This window comes from Erpetoichthys calabaricus, chromosome 12, assembly GCF_900747795.2.
Source record: "Erpetoichthys calabaricus chromosome 12, fErpCal1.3, whole genome shotgun sequence".
Taxonomy (NCBI): Eukaryota; Metazoa; Chordata; class Cladistia; order Polypteriformes; family Polypteridae; genus Erpetoichthys; species Erpetoichthys calabaricus.
In genome coordinates this window covers 21,331,329-21,355,415 of record NC_041405.2, presented here as the reverse complement: position 1 = coordinate 21,355,415, position 24,087 = coordinate 21,331,329, and the positions used below count along the sequence as shown (strand labels likewise).

Sequence of the window (24,087 nt, the reverse complement as noted above, 5' to 3'; positions counted from 1 at the left end):
CAAAAAGAAATGATTACTCGGAGAAATAACGAAAAGGCGAATAGAGATTGAATATATGGACATAGGTGATAAGTCAGAAGTATGTATATATCGTAAGGCTTTGAAGTTTAAGTCGGAGAATTTCAAAAACGTGGTTTACCGCACATGCATTTATTGGTTACTTTGAAAAAAATTAACTGCTGATGATGAAGATCGTTTTGTCTGTGCTAAAATTCCAAACAGAGAAACCTATCCTGAATTATGGTACAAAGTCATTAAACACATGTCTTACGGACCTCATTTAAAAGATTCAGCATGTTGAGACTCGAAAGATTCCAAATATTGTTTTTAAAGAAGTTCTGAAATAAAAGTGAAACTAATGAAATAACAACAATTCAAAGAAAAAGAAAATTCTAAAAGTGTGTATCTGGAAAAACAAACACGGGGGCTGACGAGCAAAGCAAGCAGGTGGCAAAGCCCCCTAGTTTTTATAATAACTATATGCATGTGTGTATAAAATATTATTTCATATTTTTGAAAAGAAAATTACATTTCACTGTTGTAGGCATTTTATCTGTTTAAGAGTTTAGACAGTTGTTAAATTCTCAACTCAGCTAGATTGACAACAGTCTCACATCTAACCGATGGTGGAACAGGAGTGGGGGCCACTAATCTGACTTCAAATGACTGTTTTTAGTCACAAAGACCAATTTGTCTTTATGAGATGAATTAGTTATATATACGAGGGACGTTCAAAAAGTTTCTGCATTTTTATATTTTCATTGGAAACAGTGAAGGCTGAAGGAGTAGTAATTGAGCATTAACAAGTTGGTATGACGCTGAGGAAATTGAATCGCAAATGAAGGTGACTATGCAGAAAAGTGATGCAATTTGTTTTTGAAATTCTTAATAAAAAAGATTGGAAACTTTCTGAGCGTCTCTTGTATAAGGAATTTTGGAGTTAGTGTGATTTATGTACTATTGTGCTTAAGGTTATAAACTTGAAAAGAAAGTAATACAACAATAGCAAGTAGCTGCTTGTTCATATGTAGCCTCAGAGGATATGCATTATTTAACTAGGGTGTGCTTTATAATAAAATCTCAGGAGATAAGTAGCTTTCTTAGCGTGTGTTACATAAACATGACTTCATAAGCAATCTCCCAGGCCAATTGTTATTTAACCGGTGTGTGCAGAATTAAACCTCAGAGGCAAGGCAACTTCACTTCACGTGTGTTATATTTAATGCAAAGCCTAGCAATTAAAGAGTATTTACCAAATATGAATGTTTGGAAGCAGAGTTCCAGCATGTATCTGCAGAAAATGGGCAACACCTTTTCCAGGATTAATTACAATGCTAGCAGGTAAATAATCCATTAAACTTTACAATAATTGAAACTGTATTCATATCAAATTGTAAATCATATTCACTAACAGACTAGAATAAAGGTATAAAAATGGTGAAATAAAGAATATAAAAAATGCAAAGGCATTTGTTTCTGGGAGACAATTACTTATCTTCCCGTTATACACTTAACCTTCAATTCAATTTTATTGTCCCAAAAGGGAAATTTAGCTTTCTCTTATACTTTATGAGAACCTAAAACAAATAGTTCAAGTTAAAAATTAAAGCTCTTCAATGACATAAGGTGCAACCATAAACTTCAAAATTGTTAACACCAGTTTAATTTGCTCTCAAGAAAGAAAGGAAACAATGTGACAAATTTCATGACATAAAATGTAAAGCTTCACACCTGAGAAAGCATACCTGGAATCTGCTTCATTGATGGGCATATTACAATACAATACAATACAATACAATACAATACAATACAATACAATACAATACAATACAATACAATGCAGTTTATTTTTGTATAGCCCAAAATCACACAAGGAATGCCGCAATGGGCTTTAACAGGCCCTGCCTCTTGACAGCCCCCAAGCTTTGACTCTCTAAGAAGACAAGAAAAAACTCCAAAAAAAAGCCTTGTAGGGAAAAATGGAAGAAACATTGAAAAGGCAGTTCAAAGAGAGACCCCTGTCCAGGTAGGTTAGGCATGCAGTGGGTGTCTAAAAGAAGGGGATCAATACAATACAATACACAGAACAGAACACAAGTAATCCTCAATACAATATAATAGTGCAATAGAAATATTACAAGTGCCGAGCCGAATTCAACAGTAGATGATATCACATAATACGATTTGGAATTGTTAATAGTCCTGGAGACCTCGGTTATCAAGCTGCCTCCTCCTATTGGCCATTCCATAGCTGAGACAGCGCTGGGCCAGCCAATCCAATGAAAGGACCCCTCTACCCAACGATTTCTGTGATCCTCCATCAGGGATGACTTTACCTTAGGCAGGCAAAACAACTTGGCAAGTGGGCCTTGGCACCAAGTGGCACATTTGAGTACTGAGAAGAGAACCAGAATAGGTGAGGGTTAGTAACACATTAGAACTATCATGTTACTTATGTTTTAGTGCTAATGACTAACACCAGAGATGCAGTCTGCACAGTTAATCAGCAGCTCTAGTCAGGGTGAGCTAAACTGAAGTAGTGAATTTTCAGCTGGGATTTGAAAGCTGTGACCGAAGGGGCATCTCTTATAGTAGCAGGCAGACCATTCCACAGTTTAGGGGCCCTGTAACTAAAACCATGACCTCCCACTGTTATTTTATTAATTATTGGAATCATAAGCAGACCGGAATCTTGAGATCATAATGTGTTCTCTGGTTTGTAAGTTATGATAAGTTCAGACAAGTAAGCCGGACCTCAGCAATTTAATGTTTTATATGTTAAAAGGAAGATTTTGAAATCTGCCCTAAACTTAACCGGAAGCCTGTGTAAGGATTGAAGAACCGGAGTTATGTGTTCGTATTTTCTTGTTCTTGTAATAATTCTTGCAGCAGCATTTAATTATTAACTGGAAGCTGTATAAAGAACAATTTGAATATCCAGTGAACACCGAATTGCAGTAGTCAATCCTACTAGAAATAAAGGCATTAATTAATTTCTCAGAATCCAGCTTATTTAGAAAACACCTAAATTTCCCAACATTTTAAAGAAGGAAGAAACATGATTTGGATAACTTTGTAATGTGCACTTTAAATGACATGCTAGAGTCAAAGATAACTCCTAGATTGCAGGCTGTTTCAGTAAAATTAATGGTGACATTAATTGATTAACATTAATAGAAATATTATTCAGATATACGTATTACTACAGAATCATCCATCCACATTCCAAACCAGATTATCCTGAGCAGGGTCATGTGAAAGCTGAAGCCTATACAAGCTAGCATTTGGCAAAAAGCTGGAACAATCCATGGATGGAGTGCCAGTCCATTGCTGAAAGAACACACACACACACACACAGTACGGCCAATTTGGCATTGCCAATCAACCTAACCTGTTATGGAGTTCAGGGTGTTGTTTTTAGATGGGTGCAGAATTGGCTCAGACACAGGAAGTAAAGAGTTATGGTGCAAGGAACTGTATCAAAATTGGATAATGTTAAGAGTGGTGTTCAGCAGGGGTCAGTCCTGGGACCGCTGCTATTTGTAATATATATAAATGATTTAGATAGGAATATAAGTAACAGACTGGTTAGGTTTGCAGATGATACCAAGATAGGTGGATTGACAAATAATCTCAAATCCTTTGAATCATCACAGAGGGACTTGGATAACATACAGGCTTGGGTAGATTTGTGACAGATGAAATTTAATGTCAGTAAATGTAAAGTTTGAATACACAATGGGAGGTCAGAAACTCGAAAGTACACCTTATGAGAAGGATTTAGGAGTCATTGTGGACTCATCACTATACAACTGCCAGACAGTGTTCAGCAGCCATTAAGAAGGCTAACAGAATGTCAGGTTATATAGCGCCTTGATGTGTGGAGTACAAGTCTACAAGTACGCATAGATGAACTGTCATCTGGAGTACTGTGTGTAGTTTTGGTCTCCAGGCTATAAAAATGACATAGCAGCACTAAAAAAAAGTCCAGAGAAGAGTGACCAGGCTGTCTCCATGGCTATAGAGGAAAAGATGAGGAAAGATTAAAAGAGCTGAGCCTTTTCAGTGTAAGCAAATAGAGGTTATGAGATGATATTATTGATGTTTTTAAAGTTATGAAAGAAATTAATGTAGTGGATCATGACTGTTGTTTTAAATGAATCCAATAATTACACAGGGACATAGTTAGAAACTCATTAAGGGTAAATTTCACACAAATGTTTCAATTTCAATCTGCCCAAGCCTGTATGTTGCCCAAGTTCCTCTGTGATGATTCGACGGATCGCAGATTATCTGCCAGGCCACCAAGCTTCATACCATAGCGCTGCTGTGTCTTTTCTAGCCCTACAACCAAAACTGTATGCAATTTAATTTAAGGTAAGAGATTCTGGTTTCTCGGGGGATATCTTCTTTCTACTTAATTTAGTATTTAGTTAATTTAACAAGCTTGTTAGTTATTGGAGTATCAATGTAATTTATTTAATCTAAAAGCAGCAGCAGCCCAAGCTCTGACACCTCTAACATCACTTAAATCAGATAAACTTCCTCACACCATAAAGCCTTACTTTTCCAAACATAGTGTGCAAAAAATTCCTGAAAATCAAAATAAATAATATTTGATGCAGCCCACTCCCATTCAAATGCTTTTATTTTTTTCTTTTATGATTCTAACACATACAGTACTTCTGTGCTGACCCCCATGAAATAAGTAAACGTTTTGTAGATTTCAGATCATTGTCGTCCTGATTTTTTTAAATTGAATTATTTAGGCATTAATGAGTTAACAGATGGACAGCTGCAGACATTTTTCTGCACGAAGAAGACCGAGATCTCGCTGATAGACGGACCTCTTATACTGCTAAACCAGTTAAGAGACAATTACATCCTTCCAGAAGACAAGTATCAGGTGAATATCACACTGATAATTGTGAATTTTATAGAAGAGCTTCAGATATCACACTGATTACAATGTGTGCCTTTGTTTTACAGGGCATTCTTAATACCTCAGAGAAAAAGGAGAAAATCATCGCTATTTATACGTTTTTGTGTCGGTTAGACAAAAAACCAAAGAAAATTCGTCGCTTCTGGGAATTAGTATTTGAGGATGACATTATGACATTTTACCCAGAACTTGGAAAACTTAAAGACAAAATTTTGGAAGCTTTTAAAAGTAGGTTTATTGTTTTACGATGTGTTCATTTTTATCATTAGGGGTTAGATAAAATAAGAGTGCTAGTTTATGTATAAGCATTTCCATATTGAAGAAAAGAAAATATTCATTTACTTTATTCTACATTAAACAGCATGAATTTCAAGCAGTTGGCTTGTTCTACAGTCAGTATTTAATGATGAGTTGGGCTATTACGGATAAATGTATATTTTTACATCTGTACCTGAATTGCACAATTCTGTATGTGGCAGCCAAACCTTATCTAAGTAGTATGAAGCACAAGGCGGGAAACCACCCCAGACCTGGCTTATACACACACACACACACACACACACACACACACACACACACACACACACACACACACGCCCACACACACTCACACACACTGAAGCACACGCACACTGAAGCACACGCACACCAGCCAGTTTAAAACTGGCAGTTAACTTGACAGACATGCTTTTGGCCTGTGGCGCTGCTGCTTTGCGGTCCACTCTACGTGGTGAGCACTTTGAGTATTGAGAAAATCGCTATATAAATGTAAAGAATTAAATTGGACTGGTCATCTGGAGAAACACCTTCCTAGAGATGGGAGAAATATACAAACTGAACATACAGTGCCTGGTCTAGAATTTGAGCCAAGCATACCACAATGTGTAATTTTACATCACTTGTAAAACTTTAACACTTCAGCTTATTTTTATGGGCCAGCCATTTAGAACCAAATACAGGTATTACAGAGAAGATGCAGTTGACATGTAGAAAATCACAAATGAAATGAACACCTAATCTGTCTTGCTTTGCATAAGCCTACTTTAAATAATGACTTTCTGTAGTATAAATGGAACTATTTACTGAACACAGCCTAAGTATGAAAGGAGCTGCTTCTCATGGAAATTCCATCAATTTAGTAGTTTACTTAATCTGCATTATCCTGTTTCATGGTCATAAAAAACTAGAATCTGTTTTAATATCAAACACAAGGTAGAAACCTACGGGTAGAAGTTAATTGCAGGGTACACTTGTATACCAATACCTTCACTTGATCATTCAAATTTGTGTCTTGCATATCTGTGAGATATGAAGGACATGATTGAAACATTCTAACTGAAAAATAACAAGGTGGCTCTTCACGGACCCCAGAATTGCGCTGTTTGTGGACTTCTAGTGTCTTCCATTCTTCAGCTTGGCTCAATGCAATGCTATCTTGTCGTGGACAGGTTAAAGTAAATTACTGAAAATGTGTTAATTTATTTTACAGATGATTGCAATCAGAACACACATGCAGGAAATGAAGAAACAGAGATGATCTCAGGTACAGAAGCCTTGTTTCACACAATATGTGCTTCCTGTCTTCCTCTCTGATTATGAAGTAAAAACACAACTTTTTGGGTTTATTTTCTGTTCAATTATTTCCTTCCAGACCTCCACAAGTCGTGATGTCTGTTTCCCTCTTAGTGTTTCTTAATACCCTTTGAAAAATACATTTTGGAAATCAAATCATAGGGAAGGTTGTACATAGATTTCAACAGGGACTTTACAGTTTGACAGGACGTCAGTAATTTATGCTATGTTCAGTTCAGTTCACAAGATTATATACAACATATGCCTTTCAAATAATTCATTATTTAATAATTAACTGATCGATTAATGATCATGTGCAACCACTGAGGAGCACTCCAACCAATAACAGATCTCAAGCCACAACTGTGCCACCACCTTATAAAAACTGCAGCTACAACATCTACTAATCAAGCTGACCTCACCTGACCTGCAGGTCAAGTGACTTGCTCATGGTCACACAGTGCCAGTAGTGGGATTTGAACCCACACCTCAGGGTAATGGTATTTGAGCTAATTAGCAAGATTTCTATATCTAATTAGGAATATGCAAGAACCTCCTATATATGAATTGGTTGTACAGTCTTTTGATTACCAAGGAAACAGAGCAGCTTATCTGTAGGTCACATCCTCAACATGATGAATATTAAAAGTAGCAATAAGGGAACCCTGCAAATTTTGTTGTGTCGTCCATTCGACAAAATCATGGAAATGTTTGTGAACTTCAACAAACTCGAAGGGAAGGGAGAGCTGATCTAATTTGGAGTTGTTTACAATGATTCAGTGATCTTTTAAGTGTTCCTGGGGGCTAGTGAAACATCTGTCAACTATGCTGAAATGATTACTGTGGTGAGAAATGTTTTCTGAGTTGGGAGGCAGCACTGTTAATCACTAAGCAAATATACCTTAAAACAACAAAAGATGCAGCCAAATCGAATACCACAAACAAGATACAACAAATGGCCACATACAAGCAAACAATAAAAATATATATTATATATGCTGTCAATATTATTGCACTCACAAAGTTACAATCTTGGGTCACACATTAGCCGTGTGGCATGGGACTGGCTTGTTCCATTGTTTGAAATCGCAGGTCCAGACACAGCTGGAACATCTTTTTTGTTTCCCATGTATCTGTGCAGATGTTTTGCACTCTTTTCATCCATAAACAAGAAAGAAACACCTTGTAAACAGTAATAAGCCTTTCATTTTTATTGCACAGGGTCACATGTGCTTTTTCATCGGATGGGGAGGGCTTTTTAAGGGTAGTTTTGGGTTGCAGCTGCAGCACATGGCTGATTATTCATGCAAATTGCACTGCCAGGTACAGGGATCAATGTTATATATCCAGTGGCAATACTCATAATATTCTCAATATGGTCAGCTAATGTACCCCTCAAATGAAAATACTGGAAGTGTATTTTTTTTTTAAATACACAAGATGGGAGGCTGGAGTACTGATTGTGTTGTCTCATCATGCATGCCTGAAGCACATTGGCAATGATCTTACATTACACATGCTTGAAAGTTATAACATTTCTGCTACAGCTCTGTGTTGTCACACTGGTTGTACAATGCATCATGGGACACTAGAAAAAAATGTTTGTCTAAGTCAGCTACATGATGAATTTCAAAGAAAATATTCGGCATAGAAGTTCATCAATTAACACTATTCAATATCACCAATCAACACTAATTATGGAAAAGACCAATTACATTTTAGTGCAACATATACATGAACCAGAAGTGTGGAATGTAAATATAGTGATCAACAGTATACTGGGAAATAAAATCAGGAAGAACAAATCAATAATTAGTAAACTTAAGAAATACAATGCAATATAATACAGTTTATTTATGTATAGCCCAAAATCGCAGAGGAAGTGCCACAATGGGCTTTAACAGACCCTGCCCTGAGACCGAAGGGGCATCTCTTATAGTAGCAAGCAGACCATTCCACAGTTTAGGGGCCCTGTAACTAAAACCTCGACCTCCCATTGTTATTTTATTAATCCTTGGAACCATAAGCAGACCAGCATCTTGAGATCTTAATGTGCGCTCTCGTTTCTAAGTCATGATAAGTTCAAATAAGTAAGCCGGACCTCGGCCATTTAATGCTTTATATGTTAAAAGAAGGATTTTGAAATCTGCCCTAAACTTAACCGGGAGCCAGTGTAAAGATTTAAGATACTACAGGTTCTTATATTTGTCAATCAGAAGAAAGGGCTGATTAAGCTAAGGACTTTCCTGATAAAGTAAAAACGCTCTCTGTAAAGATTAATGTGATAAACCTCTACCTATCCGTAATACATGATGCTATAAATACAATGGGAAGCGTGAAAACTGCAGGTCCAGATGGTTATCCAGTGGAAGTTTATATTAAAAAAATCTACTCAGCTAGTGTCATTATTAGCAATATTTGTTGAATATACAGAAAATTAATTTACTGCAAGTATCAATCTCCATTTTCCTGTGAAAAATAAAGGCTTAAAAGAATGTGCCTTTTAAAGGCCAATTTCACTTCTGAGTAATGTTGTTAAAATCCTGCTGAAAGCTGTAGCCCAAAGAACATGTCACATGTTTTGGAAATGTTCTACACTTAAACTGTTTCAGGTAAAGAGTTATGTATATCTCTCGAACATCTTGGGACCTAAAGTCACACCTTACTTAATTTAACAACAATATTTAAAGTAATAACAGATGGAATAATAGTGTGCTGCAGAAAATCCATTCTAAAATCCTATACCAAAGACTGATTCTGCTCAACTGCAAGAATCTTAATCCTCCTTCAATAACTCATTGGGAAAGTCTATATTAACTTTAATTAGAGAAAATCTACATTTTTTGTAACGATCAGAAAGAATTTGACTTATGAAGAATTCACTTATGTAACTGTAACATAAGCACACTGAGTCTTTTGTTTAATTTACTGATTTATTCTGTATAAAAAAACATTTCACACAGGTTGCCTTGTCAAACAGCTCATAGAGTTGGTTGGGGTTTGAGTGTTAATTTTTTGTTTCATGGGTTGTATTCAGAATAAATTATTGTGTTTGTTTTTTTATAGGATTTTAAGTTTGTACTGTACAGTACTTTAAATAATAATAATGTAAAAAAGTAAAAAGTAAACGAATGTTAATTTAAGGCATTTTTATTGTCTTTGAGGGCATTCATAATCTATACTGTTTATCTTTAGTGTTGTTCCTTAAAAACCTCTGCTTGGCATTTCAACTAATTATCATGTTTGGCCATTGTGGGACATTCCAAGTACTAGTGAGATCCTACTGTATGCCATAAACTTTCCATGTTTTCATAAACTTTTTATTTCTGCCCTAAAACCAGTAGAAGGATTAATAGCTTTCTTTTTGCTAATGCTCTACAAGACCTTTATCAGTATCTTTCTCTCTATAGACTGCTGTCCACTGAATATTAAATTGCACCCTCCATTAGGTGGAGTTTCTTCTTTTGCTATAATAGGAAATTAATGGATTTTTTATCATCTGGGAACCCCTTTGAATGTCATTCTGGAGTCATATGTCTAAAAAGGTTGACCCTTTGCTTCCTTTAGAAGACCTCACCAGGCATGTCTTCTCTATGAAAATCCCATTCAGATCAATAGAAAACATATTTTGAGGCATCCAAACTCTTCAGCTTTTCTACTGTTTTCTGCCCACACATCACAAAGAGGTGCAATGAACTGTAGCACATACTTTTATCATGTTGACCTGAAGCTGCCAGAATTGGAAACTGCCTTCTGTGACCATATAATCAGACTGAGTGAGTTTGGACAACTTTATCTTTTACATCATGAGGTAAGCCTTTTTGTTCATTATAGATTTCTTCATTTCCATTTTCTAGGCATTAATGGTATACCCAATGATCAGCTGCTGGTCTTTTTCCACATGAAGAAATCTGCTATTTCACTGATAGATGAACCTCACGTACTGCTAAACCAGTTAAGAGACCATTCATTTATTTCAGAAGACATATATCAGGTCAGATGCTTTAGAAAGTGTTTATTTTATTTCTTAAATCTCAAAAATCATCACACTAATGACAATGTCTGCCTTTGTTTAATAGGATATAATTGATACCACAGATAAAAAGAAGAGAGTTTTGGCCATTTATAAGTTTTTAGATGGGCTGGAAAGAACAGAACCAAAGAAGATCCGTCATTTCTGCGAAGCACTATTTGAGGATGCTATTGTGCGATATTACCCAAAACTCCAAAATCTTAAGGATGAGCTTTTGCAAGGTAGATTTCTAATTTCATGTAAATTCATTTTCAGAGGTGTTGCAAGATTCACAGCACCTCAGAAAAAATGTTGTGTTTGAGACTTCTTCTAATGCAGTACTGACAACCCACCATCACCCTTCATCCCCTCTCTAACTTAAATTGTGAAAAATGTTTACCTATAAGAATCTTTTTCTTTTCTCTGCTTGAGCCTATTGTTGAAGCTAAGCAGATTGGTTTAATATTGGGATCAGGTAAAAGTCTAACAAAAATGTAAATGTTGTCTTTTTCTGCTTCAACAGCTACAAGCAGTCTCTTCTTATTAACCTGGAGGTTAGATTATCTGTAGGGTGTAAAGGTTAGGGGGCCCCAAACCCCAAACCCGAAGACACAAGAGGTGTTTTTTTTATAAAAATGCATTGTAATTGAAGCACAAAACCCGCAAGCACAAGTTATCTCTCCTTCCCCTCTGTCACCACTGCACTGCCCTCCTCCAGTCGAGTGTTGCTTTCCTTCCTCCCATCTCTAACTCACCTGGACAAGTCAGTGTGGTCTTGTTTATTGAGGACCCAGGAGTACTTCTGGTGCCAGGGCTGTTGACTGTTGGAAGCACTTTGGGGTCACATGGAAGTCCCATATAACAGGGAGTACATCTCCCTGCAGCGCTCTCTTGCGGCACCCAAGGACCCCAGCAAGACTACAATTCCCAGTGTTCCCTGTTGGTTCCCAAATGGGCGCCAGTATCAAGGGCTGCTGCCATCTAGTATAATAAGCATTCCCCAGAGACAGTTCTTCCCTGTCCTCCTCTTCTATTCTGGCCAGGGAAGAAGGAGGCGCTGATGAAAGATGCTACAAATATGTCTGCTCATTTTCCTAGGGCTTCCCTCCCGGGTAAGGAGCAGTCTTCTTTCTTGGTTGAGATCATAATTTATTTAGCTGGTGATAGGCAGTTTTAGGGTTGCAGTTAACCAGAGCCAGAACCAGAGGTGGGAGTTGAAGCTACTTCTGACAGGGGGCTCTGCCAGAGATTCCCAGCAGACCTTCACAACATATTTGGGCCTACCATCGAAGCCTACTCACCACCAGGTGGTGATCAGTTGAGAGCTCCGCCCCTCTCTTCACCCAAGTGTCCATGACAAGTGGCCACAAGTCCGACGACACGACCACAAAGTCGATCATCAAACTGAGGCCTAGGGTGTCCTGGTGCCAAGTGCACATATGAACACCCCTATGCTTGAACATGGTGTTTGTTATGGACAATCCGTGACGAGCACAGAAGTCCAATAACAAAACACCACTCGGGTTCAGATCGGGGGGGGGGCCATTCCTCCCAATCACACCCTTTCAGGTCTCACTGTCATTGCCCACGTGAGCATTGAAGTCTCCCAGCAGTACGAGGGAGTCCCCAGAAGGTATGCCCTCTAGCACCCCCTCCAAGGACTCCAAAAAGGGTGGATACTCCAAACTGCTGTTCGCCGCATACACACAAACAACAATTAGGACCCGTCCCCCCACCCGAAGGCGGAGGGAGGCTACCCTCTCGTCCACCGGGGTAAACCCCAATGTACAGGCTCCAAGTCGGGGGGCAATAAGTATACCCACACCCGCTCGGCGCCTCTCACCGGGGGCAACTCCAGAGTGGTACAGAGTCCAGCCCCTCTCAAGGAGATTGGTTCCAGAGTTCAAGCTGTGCGTCGAGGTGAGCCCGACTATATCTAGCCGGAACTTCTTGACCTCGCGCACTAGCTCAGGCTCCTTCCCCTTCAGAGAGGTGACATTCCACGTCCCAAGAGCCAGCTTCTGAGCCAGCAAAGCAAAAACCAGTGCAGCATTTGTTTATTTTTGACCCCAACCTCCCACACAGACCCACCAACACTCACTCATTTCATGTTAATTTAGAGCTGCTCTTTAAACTATCCTTCATGTGAAAATCATACTAATAATTATACTAATTAAAACGTTATAAAATGGTTATTTTGGCCCCTGGTTTCCTTCAATTTTCTACCTCAGTCGATATACGATTTACTCAGCATCTGCCTAAACACAATATTTGTATTCTTTTATGGCAAAGCTTAGGTAAATAATTAAAATCCATCCATTTTCTTAAACCACTTATAGAGAGCAGGATCATAATGAAGCTGGAGCCTATCCTAGCAATCACAAGGCAGGAACAACGTTTGGACAGTCCACTGCAGGGTGAACACACACACACACACACACACACACACACACATCATGGGCCAATTTAGCAATGTCAGTTCACCCAGATGGACACAAGAACAGAGAGAACCCAACACTTGAACCCCAGTCTCCTTATTGCAAGGCAGCAGCGCTCACCCTGAATCACCGTATAACCAAAATTGTGTGTTTATTTTGCAGGTAATCGCACTCAAAACCAACATATGCAAATTGTAGAAATACAGATAACAGGTATGAAATTTATGTCTGTAATTTTTATCTGTCAAGGTTTTAAAGGAAATTGCAATGTTTCATACTTACTGTGTTCATGTTTATTCATCTTTACTTAGTAATCTCTTCCACAGAAACACAGTTTGATTTAGTTGTTATGAGAGCACATATCTCTATGGACATATTGTAGGAGCTGTGTAGCATGAAACACCACAGTGCCATCTTTATAAATTCAAGCTGTACAATTACAGTTTATCTGATTTTCATTTTGGTTTATTTCTGGTTTTGTTTTTGTTTTTGAGCTTTCTGTCTGTTTAATGGTCACCCATTTTGCTAAACACTTTTGCTTTTGTGTGCAAATCTTTCATCATTCCATGTATATCCCCTGTTACTTCTTTTTCTTCAACAAAATAATCTCTTCACCACTTCTAAATTGCTCCCCATATTAAATTTTTGCTATTAGTCTAAAGGTCTAAATATTCTGCTATTATTATTGCAAGTGTCCTTTTCACACACAGATGGCCAAGCTAGGTAAACTCTAATGGAAAGCATCAGACAATGCCAGTGTCACCACTGACTGTATTTCATGATATAAACTGCTCAAAAAAATGAAAGGAACACTTTGAAAACACATCAGATCTCAATGGGAAAAAGTTCCTGCTGGATATCTCTACTGATATGAACTGATATGGTAATGTGTTAGGAACGAAAGGATGGCACATCTTTTGATGGAAATGAAAATGATCAAACTACAGAGGGCTGAATTCAAAGACCCCCCGAAAATCAAAGTGAAAAATGATGCAGCAGGCAGGCGAGTCCATTTTGCTGAAATTTCATTGCAGCAACTCAAAATCGTACTCAGTAGTTTGTATGCAAACCCCATATGCTTGTATGCATGTCGAGGAGGGGGCATGCTCCTAATGAGATGACAGATGGTGTTCTGGGGGATCTCCTCTCGGATCTGGACCAGGGCATCACTGAGCTCCTGGACAGTCTGATGCATCAGATGGACTGAAACATAATGTCCCACCCAGAGGTGTTCTACTGGATTGAGGTCAGGCATGTGAGCCTGGGGGCCAGTCAATGGTATCAATTCCTTCGTCCTCCAGGAACTGCCTGCATACTCTCGCCACATGAGGCCAGGCATTGTCGTGCACCAAGAGAAACCCAGGACCCACTGCACCAGCATAGGGTCTGACAATGGGTCCAAGGATTTCATCCCGATACCTAATGGCAGTCAAGGTGTCGTTGTCTAGCCTGTAGAGGTCTGTGCGTCCCTCCATGGATATGCCTCCCCAGACCATCACTGACCCACCACCAAACCGGTCATGCTGAACGATGTTACAGGCAGCATAACATTCTCCACAGCTTCTCCAGACCCTTTCACGTCTGTCACAAGTGCTCAGGGTGAACCTGCTCTTATCTGTGAAAAGCACAGAGCACCAGTGGTGGACCTGCCAATTCTGGTATTCTTTGGCAAATGCCAATCAAGTTCCATGGTGCTCGGCAATGCCTGTTTTGAGGATGTCAGGCCACCCTCATGAAATCTGTTTCTGATTGTTTGTTTGGTCAGAGATATTCACACCAGTGGCCTGCTGGAGGTCATTTTGTAGGTTCTTTCAGTGCTCATCCTGTTCCTCCTTGGCCAAAGGAGCAGATACCGGTGTGTCTTGTTGATGGGTTAAGGACCTTCTACGAGGGGCCCTGTCCAGCTCTCCTAGAGTAACTGTCTCTCTCCTGGAATCTCCTCCATGCCCTTGCGACTGTGCTGGGAGACACAGCAAACCTTTTGGCAATGCCACGTATTGATGTGCCATCCTGGAGAAGCTGGACTACCTGTGCCAGCTCTGTAGGGTCCAGGTATGACCTAATGCTACCAGTAGTGACACTGACTGTAGATAAATGTAAAACGAGTGAAAAAACAGATGAGGAGGGTAAAATGTCAGTGGCCTTCCTCCACTTGTTAAACCATTCATTCCTGTTTTGGGGTCGTCTCAGTGTTGCCCCTGTAGTGCACCAAAGTAGGTTAAGCTGATTAACAACCCCCTCTGCTACTTCACTGACCAGATCAATATGCGAGAAGTTTCATTGACTTGATGCTATACTCGGATTAAAAAGTGGTCCTTTAATTTTTTTGAGCAGCATATTAAGATGAACACTTTGAGTGCTCCATAGAATTTTATCCTGTAGGAGGTGGAAGAGATGAAGCAGAAATAGACAGGCATGTCGGTCTTTGTGTATCATTTAATCTGTCCCTTGTGTCCCTTTAAAATCAATTCCAGTAAAGGATGTGATAATTGGACAACAGTAACTACCCCCATTTTTGTATTGTGACCCTTTAAATCCTTCAAAACTTCCACAGTTTTTATTCAAAGGCCCGTTTATGGGTCCTGGTCACATGACTACTATTTCTTCCATACACAAGCTATCTGAATGACACAGCTCTATGACTGATTGACTGACTTTAGAGGGCACACAGGCTCTTCATGTCCAGAATGGTTGGATCTTTCGCAGGTTTTATTGTTATCTCTTCTCCACACCATGTAGTTTATACAGTATTGCTTCTTCAGTTCAATTATCAACATAAGCTAATGGTTTCAGTCATGTGAAGAGTTTTAGACTTCAGGTCTGATGGACAAATTCACCTTCACTTAAGTTTATAGTTTTTTCATGCTGTACTTTTGTCAGTACCATTGTTTCTCCATATTTTTACTTTTGGCAGCTTTAAACAGTTTGTATTAATAAACAACTGACCAGTGTAAAAATAATAGAAAACCCAGGTGTCAAACAGAGTTGGGGATCCACAACAGAGCTCTCCAGTGCTGTATGTTCATCCATCCATCCATCCATTATCCAACCTGCTATATCCTAACTACAGGGTCACAGGGGTCTGTTGGAGTCAATCCCAGCCAACACAGGGCCCAAGGCAGAAAACAAACCCCAGGCACTGCGCCAGCCCACCACAGGCCGTATGTTCATAAGAAAGAATAACAAGAGGATGAAAGCTCATGCTTTAGATACACCAGTATGACTTGGTCAATCACGTGTCCTGATCAGCTCCATGCAATAAACCCATGGAGACAGGAAGGGGTCCGGCTTCTAGTCAGTAGGAGGCAGGTTCAAAGATATCCTTCTAGCTCGAAGTCCTCCAGAGGACAAGCAATTCACTCCGTGGTAAAATCTCAATATCTTTTCCCATTGTCCCTTTGAAATTGGCACCTATAAGGTTTGTGACATATCCAGGAATATGACCCCGGAAAACATAACTTTGCGGTAGTACTAGCTTATTGTTAATACCATATTCACTTAGCTTGCTCCTTTTAATAAATCTCAATATATTTTTATGTATTACTTAATATTTTGTTAATATTTATTTAAACATTAGTTTGTCCTATTCAAAATTATTTGTTTTATACTGTATGTGCCATAAATATTGTGACTATTTTCCCAACCTGACTTGTTCTGTTTGAAATGGACTTAATTTTGGGGTGAACACCTGAGAGGCAAAGTAGCTTTAGATCTTCATAAGCAGTATCACGGGTGTCCTGGAGTCTCGTCTGCACCCACACAAGCTTTTCTCTCTGTTCTCTCTCATATTCAGATGTGAGGCACATTGACAACAATGAAGAATCGACCAACAGTGACCATTCTCTTGCCTCCAGTCCAGCTTTAATAAGTGAGTCTCATTATCATCTTCTAATTACAACTTGGTAGTGAACCTTAAACATAATTTGGAAAAGATCCCACACCCCCACCCTTTGTTCGTGGTGCTTAAATCAAACAGCCCCAGCATCAATCAGTTTTAGATTAGATCACATCAGTGTAACACACAGAGTATCAGCACTAATGTATATCCACTTCAAGCGCTGCTTTGCATAAACATTCACATGTGCAGATTTTAAATGGGGACTACATACATCTGACAATGAACATGAAAACAAGTACTATACAGGAGTGAACGGCATCGAATAATGATAATACTATATACACACATTTTACATTTTTCCTACTGATCACCTGTTTCAGTTCAAAAGAAATTACACTTTTCTGTAAAATTTTGTTTTGTAATGACCAACATCACAACAATCAACAGTACAGAGTAACGAGGATTGTGGAAGAGAAGTGGAAAAGAGAGAGCAGGCAGAGTGAAATGGGTGGAGAAGAGTGTCAGGAGTGATTTGTGACAGACGGATATCAGCAAGAGTGAAAGGGAAGGTCTATGGGACGTTGGTGAGACCAGCTATGTTATATGGGTTGGAGACGGTGGCACTGACCAGAAAGCAGGAGACAGAGCTGGAGGTGGCAGAGTTAAAGATGCTAAGATTTTCATTGGGTGTGATGAGGATGGACAGGATTAGAAATGAGGACTTTAGAGGGTCAGCTCAAGTTGGATGTTTAGAAGACAAAGTCAGAGAGGTGAGATTGTGTTGGTCTGGACATGTGCAGTGAGGAGAGATGCTGGGTATATTGAGAGAAGGACGCTAAGGATAGAGCTGCCAGGTAAGAGGAAGGCCTAAGAGAAGGTTTATGGATGTGGTGAGAGAGGACATGCAGGTGATGGGTGTGACAGAGCAAGATGATGAGGACAGGAAGATATGGAACAAGATGATCTGCTGTGGCAACCCCTAACGGGAGCAGCTGAAAGAAGAAGAAGAAAGGCAAACAGCAAAAGCCGCGTGACTAGGAAAAGCAGGAACTGATCTGATGCAGGAATGTTTTAATCATAGACAATTGTGTGTCACCTGTTCAAGAGTAAGCAGCATCAGTCACCTAATATTATTATTACTTATTATGTGACTGATACCTTTATCCATGGCAACTTACAATGTCTGAGATACAATTGGTTACAGTAGGAGCAAAGGCAAGTGAAGTGACGTGTTCATGGCCACACAGCATCCGTAGTGGAATATAAACTCATAGCCTCTGGGGCTCAAAGCTTTAACCACTACACCCCACTGCCTGACAACAATTTTAAACTTTGATAAAACTCCTACAAATATTGTGTACAGAAAAGCACTTAGTGAGTTACATTGTACTTCTGATATACCTGATTAACCAACAGCACTATAACTGAAGGATATTGTCTTACAAAATTTCCGAGGCATAGCCAGGTAACACAGCTAGTTCTAATATAAAGCCAAACATTTTAACATAAGGTTAATGATTACATTAATTAAACTAGTGCTGGGCAATGATTAAAATTTTTAATCGCAATTAATCGCATGATTGTCTGCAATTAATGGCAGACAATTACAACAATCACATTGTTATGCGCAACATTCAATAATGAACTCAAAAGTAGTGTATTGCATGTATTTGGTTTGCAAACACTTTAAACAAATAAGCTGCTTTTTAACAGCAGCATTCCCTTTACATAGTAGCAGTTAAAATATTTTTTGTAAATCTCAACTTAAACATTAATATAATCAAATCAAATATAAAACCAAAGCTATTTGCCACTGCCAGAGCATTAACGTCTTATCTAGTTTGTTATAGAAAAACAAGTAACCCTCAGAGTCCAGAGCCACAATCACATTATAACAGGCACGTTCTGAGCAACAGCAAGTTAGCATTTCTAAATCTGTTTTCTTTTTTATCTGAACACATACCAGCAGAAACATTTTCTTTTATCAGGGAGCAGCATCAACAGTCGATGTTCAGTAGCAACTCTTTGAGGGCTAATTTAATTTCCAAAAAACTCAGTTTTCTGAAAACCGCTCAAAGCAATGGTCTCACACATAAATCAACATAAAACGACTGTTTGCACGGTGGGCTGGCTGTCTTTGTGAGACGGGTGCACGGGGGTGGCAGTTGCTGTGAGATGCAATATGGTTTGTACCTCCTGTTATCGTAAGTGTCTGTCCTCTAAGGCCAATGTTGCCATAGGTGCATCAGCTACACAAACATATTCAGCACCACCATCAGCTGGGGACCGATCAGCTGATGCCGGCACCTCACTTTCGTTTTCGATCTTCATCTCCAGATCACTTGCATCAAAATCAGAGTCAGACAAATCAGAGTCCGATTGGTGTCTCTCTGCATGCCATTTTAGAAGCTGCTCATACACAAGCAGTGAATCGAAGTCAAAGCAACAAAGCTAACATTCCTTCTAGCAAAAGCATATCGAAAAGCGCTGTAAGAAGAAGATCACTGCTCTCTATTGATCTCTAGCGAGACTGAGGCTTTCAAAATAATAATAATAATAATAACAAACACTGCGTTAATATGTGATAAAATAATTGTCGGCGTTAATTAATTGATGCATTAACACGATAATAACGCGTTAACTTGCCCAGCCTTGAATTAAACATAATATTATCTTATTAGAGTTGCTCTTACAGTAAGTGTTCATTAACTGTTGATGGTTATTAGTAATGAGCAAAACAGGCAAGTTTTGATTCCAACAAAAGCAATTCTTTTGAAGGATTTAATAGTTTGTTTCTTTTTTTGGAGGGGGGACACAGAATATGGCTCTTAATGCCTCATTCACACTTCCATGTTTACCTGTGCTCTTTACTACAGCTGTGTAACGCAGGTACATTCCAGTATTGCATACCAGTGAAAGAGGACAGGCATGTGGAATTAATGGATGCAAACTTCCAGAGAGAAACTAAATACCTTTCTTCTCCTGTCAGTGGCAAAAATTTTACTAGAAATAAAACATTTGTAGGCAAATCAAAACACTGAGTTTCACTGCAAATTCAGTTTTGCATGAATCAGTTTGCATATGTATATACACATGTTTTGTAAGGAGGCAAATGACCCAGACAATCTGGTCCACTACCCTTTTTGGTTCAATTCCACAATAACATAGGCCACATGGTGAAGTTTATAACTTAGTATATTATGATGGTCTGGTGTTAGATCATAATAACATAAGGAGAATATAAGAAATTAGATAATTGAGAGGAGACCATTCAGTCCATCAGGCTCAAGTGTTTAGCAAATAGCTAAGCTGTACTAATATCTCATCCAGGTACAGTGGAACCTCTAGATACGAGTTTAATTCGTTCCAGCACTGAGCTTGTATAGCGAATTTCTCGTATCTAGAACAAACTTCCCCATTGAAAATAATGGAAATCCAGTTAATCCGTTCCGCACCCCAAATATATTAACATAAAAATCAATTTTCCTAACAAATAACACTGATAAATTATATATACTGTAGTCTACCTTTAATAAATAACACTGGTAAATAATATAACTGATTATTAAAAGAATCAAAACAGGTGTCCAAAGTGCAGTAGAGCATTCAATAAATGTTTAAATAAATAATCCTTAAAACAGTTGTGAAGTGGAGGTTTAAAATACACAAGAATAACAATCCTTTAACACGAGGTTAAAACGTCAAAAGGATGCAGTCTTTAAAAAACAGACGACAATCCCCGGTGCTTCTTCTCTGTTAGCGTCTCACCTGCGGGCTCTGCAACAGGCGAGACACTCTTAATTCAGCTGACCTTCTCTACACCGTCCTGCTTCAGCTGTTTGGCTCGCCTGTTCAGCTCACTGTTCAGCTACACGCGAGCCTGCTCGCCTGCCTGCCTGCCCGCTCGCTCTCGCTCTCGCTCTCGCTCTCGCTCTCGCACGCGCTCGCTCGCTCTCTCTCTCTCTCTCTCTCTCTCTCTCTCTCTCTCTCTCTCTCTCTCTCTCTCTCTCTCTCTCTCTCTCTCTCTCTCTCTCTCTCTCTCTCTCCTTTTTCTCCCCCTTAACCGGCTCGCGCTTCTCTATATATGCGGGGAGGACATGGCAGCTGCAGCCCATCAGCCACAGGAACAATCATGGATGTGGGCAGTTTCCCACCTGTGCACTTAAGTGAGAAACGCAGACACCGCAGATCGCGGCTCGCAACTGCTACCACGCCCCCTCGCTAAGCTGAGAGCTATACCCACAGCCTGGCTCGTGGCTCGTTACGCGAGCCAATGCTCGCATTTAGATCAGAAATTTTCGCTCATACTTTCCTCGTATTTTGAATTTCTCGTATACAGAGGTGATCGTATTTCGAGGTTCCACTGTACTTCTTAAAGGTGGGCAAGGTTTCTGCTTCAGCCACATGTCTCAGTAGTTTGTTCCAGATGTCGTCAACTGTTTGCGTAAAGAAGTGCTTCCTGACTTCAATCCTAAATGTAGGTCCCCTTAATTTCCAATGGTGTCCTTGAGTATGTTACTGTTAAATTGAAAAATGTCTGCTAAATCTACTTTATCAGTACCCTTGAGAATTTTGACAACCTGAATTTGGCCCCCACTCTGTCTCCTCTGGCTGAGACTAATCAGGTTTAACTCTCTGAGTCTATCAGTGTTGGACGTGTCCGTAAGTCTCATGATGTACCTGGTTGCTCTCCTCTGCTCAGCTTCAAGTGCTGCTCTGTCTTTCTTGTAACGTGTTGACCAGAGCTGCATACAATACTCCAGATGTGGTCTCACTAGTGTGTTATATAGTTTGAGCATACCAGTTGTTACAATATAACGTAACGTTTTATTTACCTTTTTAATAGCATCTGTACATTGCTTAGGTGATGAAAATATTGTGTCAACATAAGGGGCATAGGAATTCTTAGGTTTCCAAACATCACAATGTAACATGACAATAACACAGAATGGCATTAAGTCAGGAACAGTTGCTAAAAATTGGCAAAATTTGTTTTAAAAAAATAGAAATATGCCGAATGTAACATCTCTAATAAGGGTTCACAAGACCTCCAAGGGTAAACCTCCAACCTTACACCAATGGTCCATCCTTTTCTCTAGATAGCACATCATTCCACAGCTTTAGTTCCATTGGATTAAAGGTCAACCCCCGCAGGTAGTTTTATTTATACTTAAAATTTTTATAAAACATTTTGTCTTTAACAATATGTGCTTTGGAATACATGTATTATTAAGTTCTAGTAAGTAAAGTCCTGGCAGCATTGGGTGCAAGCTGAGTACTGGTTTCTGTTATGTGCTCAGAATTCGGCAATCCAGCAATTAATAGACCTCATTGTATCACAGGTCCAGTAAGATAAGACAGAATTATTAAATGTGTTTGGCCTATAGAAAGAACATTTTTTCTCATTTTGTGCATTTTGAAGTCCCCTCATTAACTGACAGTGATGAAGAAGCAAGCAACAGCGGCCATTTCAATTCACATTCTCAAGAACCAAGAGCTTCATGGGAACACTCTGACTCAGATACTCCTAACATTAGCAGGCAATCGGCAGGATCTTCAGCAGTGAAAAGTATCAGCTATAAGCGCTCAGGTAAGTTGTAAGGTTCATCTTGCTAATGCTTTATTTCTCTGATTTCCATTTTAAAATCCGTCTTTGTATGAAACATTGAAAAGAAATATTTAGCAGATACCTTCAGAAGATTAGGGTGCATTGACTGTATGTATTTGTTTATAATTAGCAAACAGACAAGTCAGGATAAAATACAGAATCTGGGGTAGGAAGGGAGGAACCTTGCAATTTAAAGTCCAGTACTGACTACTTTTACATGTTATCTTTTTTATAATAGTAAGTGCTAGAATACAAAAACAAGATGCTGTTAGATTTTTAAAGCCATAAATTAAACTATTTCTTGGTTTGGATTTGGTTTTGGTTCTTTGATATATATATATTTTTTTTTTTTTTTTTTACACTCAACATTTTAATGAAGATTGTTGAGGTTTTTAGCTCACAGTCACAGTTGTCACTGCATCAGTCTTATTAATTTTGCTTTATTTAAATAGCAAGTGTGTACTGTTTGGTTGGGCCAAGGTAGAATGTTAAAAGCACCTACCGTATATAGTCGTGGATAAGTTCTCCCGCAGATAAGTTGGGACTTGATTTTACTTTATAATTTCTGGTATTTTATAATGTCGGTCATATAAGTCAAATGCGGAAAACTCACGCTATTGGTCCAAGAGATTATGATATGCTAACGCCTACCTGAGAGTGTAACCACTGAGCACACTGCCTTTTTATCAATGTGGGTGCGGGAATGCGCTATATCAGCGTGTGCTCCTAACCTCTCTCTCGCTCACTCTATTGTGCCTACGTGACCACACGGTAATACCCGAACTATTCCAAAGCAACGTTTGCACTGTTTTGTGTTTTTTGTATCTCACACCCTCATACACCTTTATCGTAAGAGCATCCCTTATCTATGATGGAGCATTCGATCAGAAGAAAATATGAAGCTGGTCTTAAATTAAGTGTTATTGAAATAGTGAAAGAAATTGGTAACTGCACTGCTGCAATAAAATTCAATGCGTCTGAGAAACTGGTGCGAGATTGGAGGAGGCAAGAAGATGTAAAAAAAACATAATTGTGTCGCATTTTTGAATGAGCATGTAAGTCGGGGTCTGATTTTATGATTGATTTTTCAGGTTTCAAGACTCGTATGTGAGAATATGTAAAAGGCGTTGGTCAAAGTTCTCACACAAACAATTGAGAAAGTGTTCTTTATTCTAATACTAGCAAAATACCCGTGCTTCGCAGCGGAGAAGTAGTGTGTTAAAGAGGTTATGAAAAAAAAAGGAAACATTTTAAAAATAACGTAACATGATTGTCAATGTAATTGTGTTGTCATTGTTATGAGTGTTGCTGTCTTTTATATATATAATATACACACACACACACACATAAACATATATATATACATATACATATATATACATATCTACATATACACATATCTACATATATATACATATACACATTAACATATATATACACACATATATAAACACACACATATACATACACACACACACACACATATATATATATACATATATATATATACACACACAGACACATATATATATATAAATATTTACATATCTACACATATACACATCTAGATATATATACACATATATATACATATGTACATATATATATATATATATATATATATATATATATATATATATATATATATATATATCTAGACATACATACATAGATAGA

At 38.7% G+C, this 24,087-nt stretch overlaps 2 protein-coding genes across 5 annotated transcripts in view; both read left to right on the top strand.

Annotated features, from left to right (window-relative positions):
- Positions 1 to 24,087, top strand: part of LOC127529834 (uncharacterized) — a 325,899-nt gene that overhangs the window by 117,573 nt on the left and 184,239 nt on the right. The gene's annotated exons all lie outside the window — the stretch shown is intronic.
- Positions 1 to 24,087, top strand: part of LOC114661931 (uncharacterized) — a 52,657-nt gene that overhangs the window by 2,338 nt on the left and 26,232 nt on the right. The window contains exons 2-9 of one of the 2 annotated variants that reach the window (XM_051934786.1): positions 4,770 to 4,906; positions 4,990 to 5,170; positions 6,432 to 6,485; positions 10,372 to 10,508; positions 10,594 to 10,768; positions 13,127 to 13,177; positions 16,758 to 16,832; positions 22,225 to 22,392. In XM_051934786.1, coding sequence (XP_051790746.1) covers positions 4,770 to 4,906; positions 4,990 to 5,170; positions 6,432 to 6,485; positions 10,372 to 10,508; positions 10,594 to 10,768; positions 13,127 to 13,177; positions 16,758 to 16,832; positions 22,225 to 22,392 — 978 coding nt within the window. The remainder of the gene's footprint in view (positions 1 to 4,769; positions 4,907 to 4,989; positions 5,171 to 6,431; positions 6,486 to 10,371; positions 10,509 to 10,593; positions 10,769 to 13,126; positions 13,178 to 16,757; positions 16,833 to 22,224; positions 22,393 to 24,087) is intronic. The other variant, XM_051934787.1, reaches the window with a different exon arrangement.